Raw genomic sequence first — 13,891 nt, 5'->3', positions numbered from 1 at the left:
AGAAATAGAATTTGACACCCGTTTTAAGCTATTCTTCAATCAACAAGCATCAATATGGGTCCGGTGTTGCAGGCTTGTGGACGCGCGCACAACAGCACCACTGCTGAAAAAAATCCTAGGGGAAACACTGGATAGTTCTACCAAAAATATAAATTCTCTCATCATTTACCTCATGCCATCCCAGGTGTGTTTAACTTTCTTTCTTCTGCAGAACACATTTGAAGAAAAATAGAAAAATATCTCAGCTCAGTAGGTCCTTAAAATGCAAGTGGATTGTGATCAGACCTTTGAAGCTCCAAAAAGTACAGACAGTCAGCACAAACAACATCCATACGAATCCAGCAGTTCAATTAATGTATTCTAAAGCAAAAAGATTGCTTTTGGGGCAAAAAATATCAATATTGAATTACTTTTTAACTATAAACCAATCACTTTCGGTCAGCAGCAATATGCGCAATCATGAGAGGGCAGAGTTCACGTGGTCTCTCGTGTGATGTATTCCCATTGGCATGTTATGGATTAGGGCTGGGCAATTAATCAAATTTTATTTTCAATTACGATTTTGGCTTCCAACGATTATGAAAACAAGATAATCAATATATAACGATTATTGTGCCATTTCGCAATGAAACACCCTGGCATTATATCTGTAAAGCATTCTTTATTAAAGTTCAAATAATAAGGAAGTTATGAAAATAAACTCCGAAACTGGCATTTCTCTGTGCGGTCAGCACCGTATCTATGAGTTGCATGAAGTGACCGGGGAATAGACTGAATATTTTCCCGGCTAATAAACACTGTGGCGTGGGGACGCTCGTCACTTGTGCGCGTTTGCTGCAGCTAGATTATAACATGATGGCTCACGACGTAGTGAATCATAATATATGCATCACGTTCACTGTGTATAGCTTATGAAGAAAATCAGCGATACGCAGCTCTATTAAGAAGAGAAAGTTTGTTTTTAGTGACTTAAATGGAGGGAAGTGAACATAAAGGTACAAAATACATTTTTAATTAGACTTTTTTGGTTTGTTTTCCAAAATAATATCTAAAACTCATTTGAAACAACGTACCTTTACTTTAGGAGCTACACTGCAGAAGAAATGTTATCTAAGAATATTGAATACAATATTTAATCAGGGCTCGGCATAAACACTTGTGGCAAGTGAAAGAGAATTTTACTTGCCTGACCAGACAAGCAGACTGATTAAAACACCAATAGCAAAAAAATAACCTGCAATATGTGATCGCCTAGGCCTATCACTTATCAGAAAGTTCATATTCTTATTCTGCTGTTGAATAATCCAGAGCACGTAATTTTACAAGTCGCTAGCGATCGTAACAGCTGCGCCCTGTTTGATTGACAGGTGGCGTATGTGTGTGTTGAACATGTGCATGTGTTTCCGAAAATGCTTGCCTGAACGGTCAAATAAATTTCAAAATTCCACCAAAATGCCCGTCTTGGTGAGGTACTCGTACACACAGAGAGTGATGTCTAAAGTGAACATAAACAGCGGAGAAAAAGTGGATTTGTATTCAAATGTTGGACTTGTAAGTATAAAAGTAAGCTAACAGACCTGCTGCCGTGTAGTGAGTCATTATATTAATCAAACAACCATAACAAGAAAACGAGAAAACACACTGCTCTTGACTGAGTAACTTTAGTAGCTTTAAAAAGTATTAATGTATTATAATTATACAGTATAGACCAGTAGTAGTTTTAAATTGCATTTCACTCTGAATGTTTACTTGAATACTTGATAGCCTACTGCTGTTAAAAACTTTTAAAGCTGTTTAAAAAAAAAGCACTGAATTCTTAATTTTTGTTCTATTATTTTCAATCTATTTCTATTAATTGCTGTTTTTTATTTATTGACCGTTTACTAGTCTTGAATAATTAAGAACTTGAAACCATTCTTCCATAATTAACATATTAGTGTTATTATTTGTTGTGGTTTTGAAGCTGGTATTGAGAATAGTCATATTTCACTACAGACTACAGATAATTTGGTATTGTGATAATGTATAGCCTTTATTGTACATGGTAGTTCTTGTTGCAATAACATGATGAAAAAGTAGATCTCATTCCATAGAAGTTTGAGCACCCCTGCTGTAAATATTGGTGATGGAGGCTTTTCTTTATCTGACTACCATACATAACATAAACTAATTATCATATGACGATAGTCTCCTCCACTACCCAGTGCAGTTTACATTTCAAGTTCAAGGAAATCCACTGTTATAAATTTATTTTTTTTTTTTTTTAAATTCAATAAATGCATGATGTTTCCAAAGTAAATGAGTAATCGTGTTAAATAATCACGATTATGATTTTTGCCATAATCGAGCAGCCCTGTTATGAACATAATCTCACGTTTTTCTCTCGTTTGAGACATCCAGGATAAGTGATGTGCACAAACGCACCATTGTGAAAAACATACAGATACAAACACCGATCTAAACCAAAACCAACGAAGCTTCTGTTAAGCGTTCCTCCTACTCGATTGTAAACTGCGCTGCTCTTCCGGGTGTGTCGCACATGAGTCAGTTCTCACATGAACACGCCAATGCGATTGTCACACGCACATACTGCTGCTGTCCGAAAGCGATGGTTTATAGTTAAAAAGTGCTTGCATATTGGTCGTTTTCTCACCAAAACGATCGTTTCGCTTTAGAAGACATTATTTTAACCGCTGAAGTCGTATAGATGACGTTTATGCTGTCTGTAATTTTTGGAGCTTCAAAAGGTAGGAAAACCAACCACTTGCACTTTAAGGACCTACTGTACTGAGATATTTTTCTTCAAATGTGTTCTGCTGAAGAAAGTAAGTCATACACACCTGAGACAGTATGATGGTGAGTAAATAATGAATTTTAATTTTTGGGTGAACTATCCCTTTAAACAGATTTTCTGATTGTCTATTGCATTCATGCACACAACGGACTGAAAAATGTTGTAAATAGAAAATGCTGACACTACAGGAAAAGATCTAAATTTAATTATGTAATTGGCAATTTTCAAGAGTAGTTAATTGTAGCAGCTGTAATTGTAATCTCAATTATTTTTTCGATTAATTGTGCCCTACTGCTATACTTATGTTGTTTGTTATTTTTCAGGAAATGACCATAAAAAGATGACTAATAAAAAAATTATTTCATATCCAAAGCCATACTTGTGTGAAAACCATGTAACAATTCAGTCAATTACCAAAACTATCCCGAAGAGCAATATTCAATAAGCAGAAAATATTTCACAATGGTTATACTCATATTGCAGTAATTTAAATAGGAAAGTCATTAGGAGCATTTTATGGAAACAATGATTGAATATACTACAGGGGACAAAATAATTTCAATATTACAAGTGACCATGAACACAGAACATTACACATATTCAAATTCTACATTTGACAACAAAATTAGCCTACTTTTGAATTTCAGAGAGGCCTTGGAGAAACATTAAAGCCAGTCAGTGATACTCTTGTCAGTGTAGACCTATTAGGAACGCTTGATTATATAAAGGAAACTATTTACGGAGCACAATTATTTGCAGCCATTAAAATAATTTCAAAAACATTTAAAGAAAATATGTGGAAGATTGAAGGCAGCCAAGAGGGTCTGGATGACTTCAAGTAAACACACAACAGGACTGTGTTTTGCTAAGTTCTCAAAGGTAGACGAAAATCACATATTATCATGGTCTTTAATCATTTAATTAATAAACTGTAGCCTGTAGCCTTAACAGAAGAATGGCCAAAAAAAAAAAAAAAAAACAGACAGACAGATGCAAAGTGCCATGAGGTTTCACCATTTGTCAGCCTCAAAAACAAAACTAAGGATTAATGCGTGTAATTTACACTATTGGTATGAGCTGTGGATTCAGGAAACAAACATGTTACAGCATGTCATTGTCTCTCTAAGCCCAGCACAGAGTGAAAATGTTATCTGATTGAAAGAAGGATCTATGTTACACCTGACTCCCTCATGGCACCTCTAAAAACCAGTCTGTTATGCTCATTTAATTTTTAAACCAAATAACTCTAATGTAGTCCAGGCATTCATGTTAAATGGCAGGCTGATATAAATTAAATAATTTGACAGATACAAAAACCACAGCCCAAAAAACAAATTTTAATGATAATAATAATTCTTTTTCAATCATTGTTAAACAAGCAATCATGTATGTAAATAAAAAAAAGGAAACACTTTACAATAAGGCTGTATTCATTAACATGAACTAATAACTAGCAATACTTTTACAGGACTTATTAATCTTGGTTAAAGTTAATTTCAACATACTAGTACATTTTTAAAATGTAAAGCTCTACATGTTAACATTAATGAATTATACACTAACATGAACTAACAAAGAACAATAGTATTTTCATAACATTAAACCAGATTAATAAATGCTTTAAAAATGTTGATTACTATTGTAATTATTAATATTAACAAATAGAAGCTTATTGTATGTACATTCGGCGTTGCAAGATTTAAAGTGATTAGTACTGTCAAAAGTTAATTCCTTGGCCAGACCAAACAACATACATGTTAGTTCTCCTCAGTTGATTTTGTAATGGGACACAAGTGATTTAAGTACATTTTTCTTTAGCAAACTTACAACTAAACTGTGACCATACATGCATACTTGTCATTATTTAAACAGTATGTTTAGATGTTCAGGGATAATGAAATCCAGTTAAGCGCGAGATGAGTAAATACAAAAGCAAACAGCTGCTGGAACAATAGTGGAGGAGCATTACCATTCAGACAGCGCCTATTAGACTGGCAAATAATCTTGGCATAATGCCTGCATAACGTCTATTTAAGCAGTCAAACTGATACAGTGTTACAGTAACACACGCTGTGCGGGCGGACAACAAAAGCCAAATTGTTACAAAGTATCAATTTGTTCACGAATTATCTAGATACATTGTTTCATTTGCCATAGAGTTCCATTTTCGACACGTTCCACCATCGTTCGACAATGAAATGGATTCATTCTGATAGAATATGCTGAACACCGCATTCTGAGCTCTAGAAGGCCCACATGAATAACACAACAGGGCTACACGCCTGCAATGGGCACAAAAGACATGAGAATGGGCATTAAAAATTACGCTGTGCTAAAATAAAAAAATCCCTGTCCTAACTGTACACCAAGCAACCCCCAGCTGCTCTGCTGTTTTATATTTTGCCCGTAAACACGTTGCGCAGACGCCGGCTGATTGCGAGCGAATGAATATTCAAACCTTTATATGTGGGATTGGTTCACGGCGCAATACAGCAACACAAAGCCGCCGGAGTAGCATTAGCCGCCTAGCATGCACACAGCAGCCTTTAGTTATGATTAACTGTAAAATTCGTACAACCGCTGACCAGGGACGGTGCAAAAAAATCCCGCGTGCCGTCGCTAAATATTACTAATAAAATATGCTAAGCGGCATTTGCTCGGCGGTGTTATGAATATGTAACGCGGCTGCTGTAATCACACAAAGGAGGCATTTTTTCTTTTAACTTGCCGTCGCACCGCATCGCCAGTTTCACCGTCGCACAGACTGAGAATTATTCCCTGATACGTTTATTTAACGGGTGCATATGACTGCAACATCGGGCTCGAGTGTTTTGTTTACGCTCTCCCTCCGCGCTTTTCTGGCTTGAGAGAAAGAGTGTTTGAATATGAATATGAATATGTAAAATGCAGTAATGATTACCTGGTCCTGAACTCTCATCTTGACTCGCTGCTCCTCCGTCCGCCATTTTGAATATTTAAGCTCAAATCCTCAAACCCTTCATACGAAAACACAATACAGCCGCTCACCCGATCCACTCACAGCATCAGGCTGGCAGATTGGAGAGTTATTAACAATGCATTTGAATTTGCCCAAAACTTCCGCCAAACAATTAGACGGGCACTGATCAACATAACTGAGTTGGACTTTAGAATATGTGACATTATGGACATTGAAAGAAAGAAAGAGAGAAAGAAAATAAATTGATAAGCTTAGCTGTGGACATTGTACTGAAATTGAAAAGAAAGAAAGGAAATGGATCAGCTTTGCTATGGACATTGAACTGAAATTGAAAAGAAAGAAAGGAAATGGATCAGCTTTGCTATGGACATTGTATTGAAATTGAAAATAAACTTTTATGGTTAAAGGGATAGTTCACACAAAAATGAAAATTCTCTCATCATTTACTCACCCTCATGCCATCCCAGATGTGTATAACTTTCTTTCTTCTGCTCGACACAAATTAGGATTTTTATAGGAATATCTCAGCTCTGTAGGCCCATTTGTTGCAAGTGAATGGTGGCCAGAGCTTTGAAGGTCCAAAAAGCACATAAAGACAGCATAAAACTAATCCATAAAACTCCAGTGGTTTAATCCATATCTTCAGAAGTGATATGATAGGTGTGGGTGAGAAACAGATCAGTATTTAAGTCATTTTTTACTATAAATCTCCACTTTCACGTTCTTCTTCTTTTGTTTTTGGTGATTCACATTCTTTGTGCATATCGCCACCTACTGGGAAGGGAGGAGAATTTATAGTACAAAAGGACTTAAATATTGATCTGTTTTTCACCCACATCCATCATCTGAAGACATGGATTTAACCACCGGAGTCGTATGGATTACTTTTATGCTGCCTTTATGTGCTTTTTGGATCTTAAAAGTTCTGGTCACCATTCACTTGCATTGTATGGACCTACAGAGCTGTAATATTCTTCTAAATATCTCAGTTTGTGTTCAGCAGAGGAAAGAACATTATACACATATGGGATGGCAAGATAGTGAGTAACTTTTGAGAGAGATTTCATTTTTAGGTTAATTATCCCTTTTTTAAAAATGTGTATCAAACAAATAAGCTTTGATTGTCAGGGACAAGTAAGCAGTTAGTATCATAAATTACTGTATATAGCCTATACTGTATCTAAACTGATTTAAAACACAGGGGATCCAGTTTTTTTCCTGTCTCCCACAAATATTGTAAAATGTTTCATTGTTCATTGTCTTCATTGTCTCATGTTTGTTTTTAAAACCAGATGTCTGGAATGAAAGGACAGTTTGGACTGCTGAGAGGATTATTGGTTGCCCCTTGCCCTCCCTTCAAGAACTATACACTTCCAGAGTGAGGAAAAAGGCTGGAAAAATCACTCTGGACCCCACTCACCCTGCCCACTACCTTTTTGAACTGTTGCCTTCTGGCCGAAGCTTCAGAGCTCTGAGTACCAGAACCGTCAGGCACAGGAACATTTTTTTCCCTCAGGTTATCCATCTCATGAACAGTTAAAACTATGCTATAATTACGTGTAATACACAGCCTAGTCAATTGTATTATTTAACATATTCCTCTTCTGCATTACATTCCCTTGCACTGTAAATAACAGATTTGTATTTGTACATACTATACATATATATATTATATATGTGTATTTCTATATATACTTATATTTTTATTCGCTCTTTATTTTTATTAAATTTTTTTCATTATCTCTGTCTTGTTGTTGTATTGGTTGTGCACTGGAAGCTTCTGTCACCAAGAAAAATTCATTGTAGCCTGTGTGGAAACATACTTGGCAATAAAGCTCATTCTGATTCTGATTCTGGAATGACCCATGGGCTAAATGTCGGCTAAGCATGTGTCACAAGGCAAAACATGGAGCAAGAGTGGAGAAAATACAAACTGGTGTTTTTGGTCACCATCGTGTCGTCGGGTAAAGTCTTTCAGTTCTTCAACAAATGGAAAATTACCTGTTCTCAATCCTCCTGTGATTTAAATAAAGTCTCTAAGATTACCCTCTGCTGGTCAAATATAGTAATACATCACAGCTGAAGCGCACATCCAGATTGTTTATTGCAGGTCACTAGTTAGTTTTTCGAAGCCATTCGAAGCATTTTTGGTTTTTGCTCCAAGGTTCCAGTGTGTATTAAAAAAAAAAAAAAAAAAAAAAATATATATATATATATATATATATATATATATATATATATATATATATATATATATATATATATATGTGTGTGTGTGTGTGTGTGTGTGTGTGTGTGTGTGTGTGTATATATATATATATATATATATATATATATATATATATATATATATGTGTGTGTGTGTGTGTGTGTGTGTGTATGTATGTATATATATATATATATATTTAATAACTATTTATCATCAAACATACAGTAAAGCTAACGATGTTGTACACTGTGCAAAACAAATGTTATATCAAGGGATTTTGTAGCAACACCTGAATATAATGTAAGCATGTTTAGAACTAATATATGCAGAGTAACATGCTTATGTTCCTTACTGTTAACTATGTGTAACTATTGATTTCCCAGCAATCAGCCACAATATGGTCGTGATGACATCACATCTGCCATTTTGTTACAACATTAGTTCTAAAGCTTTGAGGAAGAGGAAGGGTTGGGTGAAGAGTCCAAAGTGCAAAAAAGGTGTGGTAGACACAGGTGCAGATGTAAAACTGTTTCAGTGAGCACACAGAGAGCCAAAAGAAAAGGATATTTTAAGAATAAAAATCTGCTTGAAGATCACCCTCTATTGCTGTACGATTGGACAACGATAAAATGACAAATTGGAAGCTGATTTTTTGCAGCCTACATTTAATGTCAGGTGAGGTGGTAGTTTTCCTGACATTTACATTGAGGTCAATAGGCAAGATCAAATCAAAGAGATGTAAGATAACATAATGTGGGCCACAGAGGTTATTTTTCAGTTGTTCTATTTTTCTTTCTTTCAAATGTCTTCTGATTTCAATGTTTTGTGCCTAAAATGCCCATTGTGAAACAAGTATATGAAAAATAATGTCATTTTGTACCCCTTAAAAAATACTTAACAGATATTAATACTTGAATACTGTAATGAATAAATATTGATCATTTGGGATTTTTACAATTCATGTATGTTTATTAATTTGATGTAGCTAAATGTCTGCCAAAAGTTTATTATTAAACTTATAATTAGTAAACTTTAGTTTACTAATAAAAAAAATAATACTGTAAATGTTAACATAAATTACCTGGACTTAAAAAAATACACGTTGGATACTCTAAAGAGTATTACTAAATACTGTCAGGCCATTACCTCTCATCTTAAAATTAGTCTTAAATTGTGTTTAAGTGTGAAGTCTTGTGAAATATTATTGTTTTAATTCTGTGTTGTAAAAATTGTGCATAATATTTATGAAGTTCTCTCTTTTTGCCTTTAAGTGATGTCTACTACTTTTGGATTGGATGTGACAATGAGTCAGGCTTTCATTGAGGTTGCCAGGGGTGAAGATGTCACCTTTACATGTAATTTTAAACCCAAAAATCAACTGAATGAACTGATCATCATCACATGGAGTGGTGATAAGACTGAGGCATCTGGAATGGACGTAAGCCCGAAACACTGTGGCCATATTTTATGTAGGCCCAAATCCTTACCTTTATTGGTAGTGTTGATAAACCTCTGCCACCCTAAAAACTCCCACAACTAACCATAATAAGTGTATAAACAGAACTAAGAACCAAGTGTCTAAGTGACTTTGCAAGTTTCAAACATTGCCATTTAGCCATAAAATTATTCTTCATGTTTTCCCTCATGCTGTCCTCACAGGTTTTTTTTGGGACCTACTACTCCAATAGTTTACCAGTAGACATCGGACAAGATTATGTAGACAGAGCCATCATAGAAACTGACCTTGAGGCTCGAAAGTCGACACTGTTACTAAAACAAGTCACTCTTAAAGAAAGCAGAAAAATCAAATGTTCTGTTCAGATTCCTGGAGATATTGACGGCCAACCATCTGACACTACCTCTCTATTGGTTCAGGGTGAGAGCTCTGGCACTTTGTCAAAGTTATAAACCAATAAAGTTTCAAAATAGCAATCTATAGACATTGCTGAGAAAAGCATCTTAAACCAGCCTTGGATGATTTGCTGGTCTTAGCTAGTTTAAGGTGGTTTAAAGGGAGAGTTCACCAAAAATGAAAATTCTCTCATTATTTACTCACCTTCATGCCATCACAGATGTGCATAACTTTTTTCTTCTGCAGAATACAATGATTTTTAGAAGAAGATTTAAGCTCTGTAGGTCAGTTTTGGTGGCCAGACCTTTCAAGTTCCAAAAAGCATATAAAGGGATCCTGAAAGTAATCCATAAGACTCCAGTGGTTAATCCATGTCTTCTGAAATGATATGATAAGTGTGGGATCAATATTTAAGTCCTTTTTCACTATAAATCTCCACTTTCACATTCTTCTTCTTTTGCTTTTGGCAATTTGCATTCTTTGTGCATATTGCCACCTACTGGGCAGGGAGGAGAATTTATGGTAAAAAAAGGACTTAAATATTTATCTGTTTCTCACCCACACCTATCATATCACTTGTTTATGGATTACTTGCTGCCTTTATGTCCTTTTTGGAGCTTCAAAGTTTTGTCCGCCATTCACTTGCATTGAATGAACAAACAGAGCTGAGATATTTTTCAAAAAAACTTGTTTGTGTTCAGCAGAAGGAAGAAAGTCATAAACAATTTGGGATGTCATGAGGGTGAGTAAATGATAAAAGAATTTTCATTTTAGGGTGAACTATCCCTTTACGTGTCAAGCCAAGCCAAGTTAGTTTCACTCACCTAGCTGGTCTCCCAGCCCAAAATTAAAAGTGCCCAAAATCCCTATAAAGACCAGGTAACAGACCGGCCTGACCATCAGGCTGGGAGACCAGCTAAAATGAGTAAACCTGTGTAAGCTGGTGTAAGCTGTATTTTTCTATAGGGATATCGGATCTTTATGTGGAGAGCGGAATCTTCTCACAAATGGTGACTGGATATCTACATTTGTCTTACAGTTCCACCATCACAACCCATTTGTAAAGTAGTTGGCACAGCAGAATATGGATACAATATTAGCCTAACCTGTGTCTCTGAGGAGGGCTCTCCGACACCTACATACAAATGGGAGGGGTATGACGTAAAAAATTCACCTCGACCGCATCCTCCCAAAACCAATGAAAGTAAGTTCTGCATCTCCTTTAACATATTAGTGGGTCCCACAATATATTAGGTGCCTTTATCTACTATGTACTAACATTAAAATACATACAATGCAATGTACTTTTTGTGTAACTACATGTTGTTCTGCAAAATTCTCACAAGATTCACATTTGCTGCTACTGAGGTTGAGGTATGGGTAAGGGTTGGGGTAGGGTTAGGTTTACAGGGTAACTACAGATGTGATTAAATGCAGGTACTTTAAATGTAAGTACAATGCAACAACATGCAAATACATAGTAAGTAAATTGTATCAAATGCTTAAGTATATAGTAGTTAAAGACACCTAATATAAAGTGGGTCCGATTAGGGTAATTACTATTTCTGGCTGTATTCACCATAATTTACACATGATTTGTGTTACAGAGAATGGAGTTCTGTCTCTGTTCAATGTATCCATGGACACATCAGGTTTCTATGTCTGCCTGTCGAGCAATAAGCTTGGATCATCCAAATGTAACCTCACCTTGTCTGTAATGCCTTGTGAGTAATGCCTACATTTTTCTCGTTAAATATGTCACATTATGGAAGTAAAATGTCTTGCGAAATGTGAATGCTGTTTTGAGTTGACTTTAATTTTCATTTTTTTAAAATAATTTTACAGCCTCTATGAATCTCGCTGCCACAGTTGGCATCATTGGTGGTTGTATTGCTGGAATTGTGTTACTTGTAATAATCATCTGTTGCTGCTGCAAACGTAAACAGAAACCAGAGGAGTATGAAGTGGGGTAGGTCTCCATTGATGCTCTGGATGTAATACATGAAGGGATTGTTGGTCCTTGAGTGATTGAAAGTGTCCCGTTTCTCTGGTCATTAACAATTGTTTTTTATTGATGCTTTTATTTATTTCCTCAGAGCTCCAGTGGTGCAATACCATGACAAACCACCACTAGAAAAAGTTGAAGACGAGTTTACAGAACAAAGGAAGTTGAGCAATGCAGAGAGTACTAATCGACATGACCAGCATGTGGAGATAACTGAAACAAACAAGGACAAGAATGCTAACTTGCATGTAGGCCTCAATGTTCATCCAGACAGAAGTCCTGGTCGAGAAGACCACCACAAGAGATATGATGACTACGGAAATAGCTACACCACAGATCGCTATGAAGACAGACAGGATCGCTATGATGACCGCAAAGGTAGCCGTGATGACCTCAGAGATCGTTATGATGACCGCAAAGGTAGCCGTGATGACCTCAGAGATCGGTATGATGATCGCAGAGGAAGCCGTGATGACCTCAGAAATCGGTACGATGATCGCAAAGGAAGCCGTGATGACCTCAGAGATTGGTACGATGATCGCAAAGGAAGTCGTGATGACCTCAGAGATCGGTATGATGATCGCAAAGGAAGTCGTGATGACCTCAGAGATCGGTACGATGATCGCAAAGGAAGTCGTGATGACCTCAGAGATCGCTACGATGACCGCAGAGGTAGCCGTGATGACCTCAGAGATCGGTACGATGATCGCAAAGGAAGCCGTGATGACCTCAGAGATAGGTATAGGTAAAATCATCAAGATCAGTGTGAGGATCGATGAGATTGTTAAACATGGAATTGTAATAACAGCCATCAATATTTTGAATATGTTAACGGTGGCCTTCAAAATATCAAGGCCTCTGATGGTACTCAATGTGTATTTGGGAATTTTGTTCTACAGTTGTTCTACCAAATTTTGTTATGCTAAGTTTTTCTACTGTAGGGCACTGTTTTTGTTTTGTTTTGTTTTTTGCGCTGACCATCAAAAATAAATGAAATCATTCTGATACTGCAAATAATCATCCATTATGATTTACTGTTTTTATGGGATTGTATTTTTGTTTAGTTATGCCTATCAGCTGAAGTAATTATATTTTATTTATGAATAAGAGGAAAAGTATTTTGATTCCTCTTCTGTTTCTGATTGGTTTAGTCAGACATTTTAATAGTTTGGTGTTAATTCACACTGGTGTAAATTACCATCTACATGTCTCTATTCTTTCTGAATGAAAAATGCTTGCTTTTTTATGCTTCAATAATATATATATATATATATATATATATATATATATATATATATATATATATATATATATATATATATAATATATTTATATAATTTGTTACTGACCTGCTTGTTTTAAGAAATTGTTTTATGAAATACTCAAATAAACTCAAAACCTTGATTGTTACTCCTTGTTGAAGTTACTTAACTTGACATGACATGACATGACTTGGCTTGGCTATGAAACTTGACATAGAATGCTGTACACCAACAACGATACATGCAAACAATACTCAACAATGGACAATGGCAAACATGAGGGTTAAATACTTGGACAAGGGAGAACACATGACAATGAAAACCAATGAACACTTAGAACTCTAAACAAGATAACAAGACTGCTAACAACCTAATGAAACAATGAACCAATGGGGACAAGACACAAGAACATGGGAAACACATGACCAGATCACAAGACAAGGAACCAGGAACAAAAACACATACAATCCTGACACTATATTAGACTATATAAAAAAAAAAAAAAACAGAGATTCTGTTCCACAAAAATCAGAATTGGCAAACGTTAACTGCACTGAAGTTAATGCAGTTAATTTGTTTTATTAACATAACACAGAGCTTTCCCTTGATGCTCGACCTTCCCCGTGAATGTGATCGCCGAAGAAGCCACTAGACGCCGCGTATAACGGAATGGAACATATGACTCAATTGGACTTGGACTGATAGAATATAGACAATAGTCAAAGTTACAAGGGGGCCTGGGTAGCTCAGCGAGTAAAGACGCTGACTACCACCCCTGGAGTTCGTGAGGTCGAATCCCAAGGAGTGATT

General features: G+C 36.0%; 2 protein-coding genes across 15 annotated transcripts in view; one reads left to right on the top strand and one right to left on the bottom strand.

Moving 5' to 3' along the window:
- LOC127447219 (POU domain, class 2, transcription factor 1-like) overlaps positions 1–5,990 on the bottom strand; it is a 38,612-nt gene extending 32,622 nt beyond the window's left edge. For 4 of the 13 annotated variants that reach the window (XM_051708891.1, XM_051708899.1, XM_051708901.1 and 1 more), the window contains exon 1: positions 5,715–5,983. In XM_051708891.1, coding sequence (XP_051564851.1) covers positions 5,715–5,760 — 46 coding nt within the window. In that variant the 5' untranslated portion in view covers positions 5,761–5,983. Of the gene's footprint in view, positions 1–5,714 lie in introns of all 13 variants that reach the window. The other 9 variants (XM_051708895.1, XM_051708896.1, XM_051708903.1 and 6 more) reach the window with 6 other exon arrangements.
- A 2,479-nt stretch (positions 5,991–8,469) lies between these two features.
- On the top strand, positions 8,470–13,058 carry LOC127447299 (cell surface A33 antigen-like). 2 transcript variants are annotated; one of them, XM_051709079.1, is made up of 7 exons: positions 8,470–8,637; positions 9,234–9,400; positions 9,622–9,838; positions 10,854–11,018; positions 11,422–11,538; positions 11,660–11,783; positions 11,911–13,058. In XM_051709079.1, the coding sequence occupies exons 1-7, from the start codon at positions 8,592–8,594 to the stop codon at positions 12,566–12,568; spliced, it is 1,494 nt and encodes a 497-aa protein (XP_051565039.1). In that variant the 5' UTR covers positions 8,470–8,591; the 3' UTR covers positions 12,569–13,058. The 2 variants fall into 2 exon arrangements, with proteins under 2 accessions (XP_051565039.1, XP_051565040.1); XM_051709080.1 differs by lacking the exon at positions 9,622–9,838 and having other exon boundaries at positions 9,234–9,431.
- The last annotated feature ends 833 nt before the right edge of the window (positions 13,059–13,891 follow it).

This window comes from Myxocyprinus asiaticus, chromosome 10 (assembly GCF_019703515.2).
Source record: "Myxocyprinus asiaticus isolate MX2 ecotype Aquarium Trade chromosome 10, UBuf_Myxa_2, whole genome shotgun sequence".
Classification (NCBI taxonomy): Eukaryota; Metazoa; Chordata; class Actinopteri; order Cypriniformes; family Catostomidae; genus Myxocyprinus; species Myxocyprinus asiaticus.
Note: the sequence above shows the minus strand (reverse complement) of the source record. Positions and strands in the feature narration are given on the sequence as shown.

What these genes read in the sequence shown, in the direction of transcription:
- LOC127447299 (XM_051709079.1), top strand. Translation starts at nt 8,592, where the DNA reads ATGACAAATTGGAAGCTGATTTTTTGCAGCCTACATTTAATGTCAG. An exon ending in CTGAGGCATCTGGAATGGAC is followed by an intron (nt 9,401 to 9,621) that starts GTAAGCCCGAAA and finishes CTGTCCTCACAG; the next exon opens with GTTTTTTTTGGGACCTACTA. An exon ending in CACCTTGTCTGTAATGCCTT is followed by an intron (nt 11,539 to 11,659) that starts GTGAGTAATGCC and finishes ATAATTTTACAG; the next exon opens with CCTCTATGAATCTCGCTGCC.